The 6,798-nt window shown below is 39.0% G+C and overlaps 1 protein-coding gene across 1 annotated transcript; it reads left to right on the top strand.

The window, feature by feature from the left end:
* Positions 1-4,481: 4,481 nt before the first annotated feature.
* On the top strand, positions 4,482-6,191 carry LOC147632415 (BURP domain-containing protein 16-like). Its single transcript, XM_086807225.1, has 2 exons — positions 4,482-5,071; positions 5,253-6,191. The coding sequence occupies exons 1-2, from the start codon at positions 4,649-4,651 to the stop codon at positions 5,910-5,912; spliced, it is 1,083 nt and encodes a 360-aa protein (XP_086663351.1). The 5' UTR covers positions 4,482-4,648; the 3' UTR covers positions 5,913-6,191.
* The last annotated feature ends 607 nt before the right edge of the window (positions 6,192-6,798 follow it).

Genomic DNA, 6,798 nt, shown 5'->3' with positions numbered 1-6,798 from the left:
TCCTATTGGAGTTTCTTTTAAGGTTTTCAATTGATCATTTTCTTGTTTCAAAGACACTATTTTGTTTTCAAGTTCTATAATTTTTGTTGCATTCAAAGATGAAGTATTTTGAAGATATGTAGTATATTCTGCATAATTAATATGTGATTGAGAGTCTTGAACTATAACCAAGTAAGCCATCCTCCCCATCACCAACAAATCTAATCAAATCATGTGGTGTGTGAAAAGAAGGATACCTTCCTGTTTTGGGATCCGGTGGATATAGACTTCCATCTGTCCATAGGTCAATATGCTTCTTTCCTTCCTTGCGAAGATGTTGAGCTTCATTTGCACATGAAAGGGATCTTTGGTAGACACTCCGTGTAGTTGCATACTCTTGGTTGAGCTTGATATTCAAATGAAACTTACGATTAGATGTATCACTCATTACTAACCGAGCAAAAAATATAAGCAGAGCTATTAGATCATGAGAGACACAAAAGAATGAGAATGAGATATAGCTTGAGAAATTTTTAGAGAAGCAGAGGAGTGAAATTTTTTTGGAGAATGGATAAGAGCGCGTTTGGAGAGAATGGTCATTTTGCCGCGTAGTCACTAAAAGAGGACAAATTTCGAGACGAGCCATTAAAGAGTAGCATGAAAACGATATATTTTTTTAGATTTTAAAATATGCACTTAGATACGTATTCAATCAGATAGATACGCTTTAAATACCCAAAACGGCTAAATTTGGAGCCGTTTTGACCGTCAACATTCTACTAATTAGCAAGTTAGCGAAATTCCTTACACAGCCCATTTTGAGACGTTTTTGGCCCTAATGTACTTGCAAGTTTTTTTGGTAAGATAATATGCATTCTCTTTAATTTCGTTGGTCACAACATTGTTGTACATGCACCTACTATCTGGCCATGGACTCATCAACTACATTGGGCTTAGCAATATGCTATCTTAATAAGGCTCGCTTAGTACTTAAATATACCTTCAAGCTGCCTTTACGCAATGTCTATAATATTCAGCCACGTATACAAAGTACAAAGCCATCCTTGGTACTATAATGTTCATCAAATCTCCATGATTGTGCTTTGTATGATACTTGATTCCATCCTTCCTTATACAAATTAAAGAGGGAAATATATACTAAGCACAACATGCATAGCCCTCATTTAAACAACTTCAATCATATGTTACATCTCCATACTAGGCTTCTCATTATTATAATGGACACATGCAACTTGATCATCAACACTTGATTAACAAGAGTATCTTAAACACTGATGAGTTGTGGGGAAAGGGGTAGTTGCTTACAATTGCTAAATTTCTTTGCTTAAAAAGATAGAATCCCTACACCAATATGGGCCAAAAAATGATATTTGAAATTCTCACATATGATCATAAAAAAAAACTTAGCAATACACCAAGATGGGCTTTTAAAAATGGTATTTCAACTTCTCACCTATGACCATCAAAAACACCTCACTCTTAGTACTTAGGCACCTCCTGCTCACATAAACATTATGTTATGTGGCTTGGATGCTAATAGCTCTCAGGCCAAAAAACTGATGATTCAAGATTAAAGCTCAAGCTACCCTTTAGAATCCTATCGTGACCAAAGCGCGAGCTACCCTCTAGAATCCTATCTATATATTGTAACATAAAGCTACTTTACAATAATGAATAAAGGAAGTATACACATGTGGTCAACTTTATAGGAAATCAAAAGTGATTGTTCTTCTCACTTATGATGATATATGCAACATTAATATACTCAGACTTGACACCTTCAAATGCTTGAGATAATTGAAGCCATTGAACGACTCCATACTAGGCTTTTGATTCTTATAATCGGGACACACGAAACTTGATCATCAACAATTGATTAACAAGAGTTATCTTAAACACTAATCAATTGGAGGGAAGGGGGTAGTTGCTTACAACTGTTCAATTTCTTCGCGTAAAAAGATAGAATCCCTACACCAAGATGGGCCAAAAAAAATGATATTTGAACTTCTCACATATCACCATAAAAAACAACTTAAGCAATACACCAAGATGGGCTTTAAAAAATGGTATTTAAACTTCTCACCTATGAACATCAAAATGGTATTTAAACCTCACTCTTAGCACTTAGGCACCTGGTCACATAAACATTATGTTATGTGGCTTGGATGCTAATAGCTCTTAGGCCAAAAAAATGATGAGTCATGATGACTAAAGCTCAAGCTACCCTCTAGAATCCTATCTAGACCAAAGCTCGATCTACCCTCTATAATCCTATTTATATATTATAACATAAAGCTACTTTACAGTAATAAAGGAACTATACATATGTGTTAAACTTTATAGGAAATCAAAAGTGATTTTTATTCACTTATGATTATATATACAACATTAATATACTCAGACTCGACCCCTTCAAATGCTTGAGATAACTGAAGCCATTCAAGGTAAATGATACTTCATGTCATCCCACCAACGAATGAAAGTATTAACCACTTTTGTGGTAGCATACATTGTGTTTTCACATATGTTAACCCATTCCTAAGATTAACAAGAGCTAATACCATTATCTTATATCAAGGAGTCAAGGTAGATACACCAAAAGTTCATACATTCAAGATATGAAGCAATGGTACCCAAATCTACAACTTGGAAGGCTGCCCGCCGTAATGGTCCGATGGAATACTTATGGCAATTACCGCTTCAAGAGTATGCGGTACCAAGTTAGGATGAAGTCCCAAGTGATTTACTTCATGGATATATTATGAGAGTAGTCATTGTAATGGCATTAAGCCTCTTATGAGCACTTATGGCCATTTATATGAGTGAATATCTCTCATAATACAAAAAACTCTCCCATTATGCAATAGAGTCTTGATCTTTCTAATCCTCTTACTAATCTCTCTCTAATCCATGCTAGTGAGTGTGTGTGAGTGAAGTGAGGTGAGCGGACGGACGAGTACACGCAGTGCAACATGGAGGTGTGATAATACTCGCGAGAAGTGCAATGAAATTGCTTCTCAAGGAGTTGTAGAGCTTGGAGATCTCAAGGGTTATGAGCTCAGCCATTGGAAAGATTCTCACGATAGTTGCAGTTCACTAGGTAATCTTCTTATTGGATGTGTTTGAAGAGGGGTTTGGGTGAGCCATAACATTTTTGGAACCACTATCGGCGGGGAATCATCCCTTGGCTTTTTTCTCTAATTTATGTATTACCCATTGCCTATTATCTTTATTAGTGGCTTTCCATGAAAAAATGTGGTTTTGATGGAGAATTGTGTGATTTTGTGAGAAATAGCTCTCTTTTTTTGTGAGAAATAGCTCTCTTTTTTTTATTTGTATGCATTAGAGTGTTAGAAAGTTTTGGGAGTAGCTTAATCCTTTAAATTTTTTTCCAAAAACTCTTGAAATTGACTAATCTTTCCTAATTGACTAGTTTTTATCGTTAAAAGGTGATTAATCTAGTTCAAGAGGCAAAAAACTAGAAATTGTGTTTTTTGGAATCAAGATTGATAATTTAAGAGGTCAAAATTAGTGTTTTTGAGTGTTTTGAGATCATTTGGATGTATCAAAACACCTAATTACATCAATTGGAGGAATTCCTCTCTCTTTTGCTTAATTTTGCATAAAGAGAAGAGACTAGAATTAAGAGTTATGGTTTAATTTACACATTAGTTGATACACATAGCTTAACAATTTGATGATCTATCCAATGATGTGAATTAGTTGGTGATTAGTGATTAATTAGATCCATGATTAATCCAAAAGGGAGAAAGATTGGTGGAAGGATTAGTTTTTGATAAATTCTTAAGCACTTTTTTCCATAACTCATTAAGAATAATGAGCATTGAATGAAAAGATGCCAATGAGTTATCAATTTGTCCATTTTGGGAGTCATTTATGAAGTGTGTAAAGAAGTGTTGACTTTTTTTTATTCCCACTTACCTTTTTGGAAAAATGCCTATATAAAAAAACTCAAATTTCCCACTAGACTTCAAAAAATAAAATAAAATAACTTCCAAAGTTGCAAGTGGGGCGAAGGATAAACGCATGTAATAATTGCGCGTGTGAGGGGGTACACGGAGTGAAAAGGGGGCCATTCATGTGAAAGGTATAATTCACCTACCCTTGTTCGTTTTGTCTAGGGCAAAGGGACCATTATGCTAAGGTTAAGAGAGACGTAAAATGTTTGTATAACAGGTGGCCAGGATACGGTGCATAATAACTGAGTGTGTCAGTAGACACACGCAGGGTTTGCCAACGATGATGAATCTATAGCTTTGGCCACGAGAACGACCAATGCTGTAATCTGTCTATATACGTACCACTAGAACGACGAGATAGATGCATTATTGGTTAGCAAAGGACAAAGGGGCCATTAACGCACTGCTATGCTAAGGTTAAGAGAGGTGGCGACGATACGATTACGCCATTAACTTACTGCTATGCTAAGGTTATAACAGGGGCAGCCGACCGGCGAGGATACCGTGGATAATAATTAATTGACGCAATGTAAAGCCGGGGCAAAAGGATCGATGTATTATTGATCATTAGCAATCAGCTAATTGGCCTAAGGCCTTCTTCGCCTATATAAGTAGGTCGCTGGAACGACATTGAACGAGCTGGACAGTATTACACTCTCTCTGCAGCGATGGAGAGGGCGGCGCAGTTGGTACTGATGGTTTTGGCTGTTATTCTGATTAGTAATGGCACGATGACAGCATCTGCATATTCATCAAGGCAGATACGATCTTCATCATCTTCTGATAATGATCAGGAAGGGGTGGTGGGGTACTGGGAGGAGAAGCTCCACAATGTGCCCATGCCACGCATGCTGAGTGCCATGGTCACACCCCTCAAAGCAAACGAGGCCGACTTCCTCATCTCCAAGATCAGAGATTCCGTGGTCAGCTACTTGCCCTCCAACGCTCCATCCTTCTGCAAACGTACCAGCATCGTCTGTGGCCGCAATGCCTACGTTCGGACTCTTGCGTGCATCTACAAAACCAACTACGGTAAATTTAACGTGAAAAGCGAGGAGCTCGGGCACGGTGGCTTCTTCCGGGAGAAGCAGGTGAGTCAAAGTTAAGTCATCATAGAAAAGCTAATAAAAAAGGTCGCTGTTTAATGTTGGTTTCATTTCTCTCTTGTTGTTGTAAGTACTAATATGCAGTATCTTTATTTTTCCTTTTATTTAATATATATATATATATATATATATATATATATATATATGTATGTATGTATATATGCAGACCTTAGCGAAGGGTGCTCGAATCGAGCTAAACATCAACAGTCCTGAGAAGGGTGATGATGGCCGATACGACCAACCCCGTGCATTCTTGCCTCGAGGGCTGGTCCAGCTCTTCCCTTTCACCGAGGAAGGCTTGCCACAGCTGGCCCGCATGCTGGGCATCTCCAAGGAGGCCCTGCCCAGCATGCAAGAGACCGTCTCCGACTGCTTCAGCCAGCAAGGCGGCCTGCCAGGGGAGATCTTGTCCTGCCCCACCTCCATCGAAGCTATGGCGGATTTCGTTGCCTCTACCATGGGCTCCCAAAAACCCATGGGTGTCCTCGATGTCTCCAATGGCCATCACGTCACGCTCGGGAAAACTCAAACCGTTCTCGATGTGAAAACACTCAAGGGCGATCCCAGTGACAGGTATGTCACATGCCATGACATGTTCTTCCCATTCCGAGTGTTCTATTGCCACTACCTTCCACAAACCAAACTCTTTGTTGCCACACTCCAAGCAAGCGATGGAAGCATCCACGATAGAGCTGCAGTGTGCCACTATGATACAAGCCAGTGGAACCCCAACCATGTCTCATTCTCCGACCTTGGCACCAAGCCCGGCGAGAGCGAAGCATGCCACTGGATGGCCGATGACGGCCTTGTGTTTCTGCATCAATGAGTTTCCAACAAGTGGTGGGTCCTTATGACGATCATCACTTGGCAATGTGCTCTGCTCTAGCTACAGTATTTATTATGCGCTTGCAATAATCCAGTGCTTTGGCACTTATGCATGTACAATGATATTTCGCTTGCACTCACCAATCATCTGCATCATATCTGAAGTCATCTAGTAGACTCATCACCTATGCTTTTGACTACGCCATCTTATGTTGATACCCCACCATCCAGGTTGTAATAATGTATCTATGTCTACTTTTGGAATAATGTTTACTCTAAATTACTCGACTCTCTCATGCTATGCTAGTTGGTTCTAATCTCTCCAATCCTTGATTTATAAAATTAGCTTTCCTCGCTCTCCTATAATCCCCCCCCCTAGTTAATATCCCCTCTCTTCAGTGGTTCTCGCCCTCTCTTTCGTGATTCTCCTTATTAATTGGTAATTTAGTCGATCATTATTCATATTTCGACCTCAATCTAGGAACCTTTTCATACACACACTTCAATCGTAGCATGTTTGAACACGCTCTTAGAGAGGTGTCTTTTGATTTCTACCTTTTTCGCATCCCACACTCCATAACCACCACCATCGTGAATGTATCTCTCACGCATTCTCTCATGTAACCCCAATGAATAGATGAAGCTTCAACCACTACAAGAGAAGTTAGCATTAGCGGTGTTTTACATTTCGCCACTATAAATGCCGCGCTGATGAGCGGCACTGGATAAACATTAGTATAAGTGCCGCCTAGCGGCATTGTATAAATGCCACTATAATCGCTGATATAAACATCGCTCTTCAGCGATGCTGTAAAAAAAACAGAATGTTTAACTTGAGTGGAAATAAAAACTTGAAATAAATTAAAGTCCAAAAAGCTTGACAAACA

The sequence above is a fragment of the Cibotium barometz genome, chromosome 13 (assembly GCF_041138505.1).
Source record: "Cibotium barometz isolate CiBa-2024 chromosome 13, ASM4113850v1, whole genome shotgun sequence".
Lineage (NCBI taxonomy): Eukaryota > Viridiplantae > Streptophyta > Polypodiopsida > Cyatheales > Cibotiaceae > Cibotium > Cibotium barometz.
Note: the sequence above shows the minus strand (reverse complement) of the source record. Positions and strands in the feature narration are given on the sequence as shown.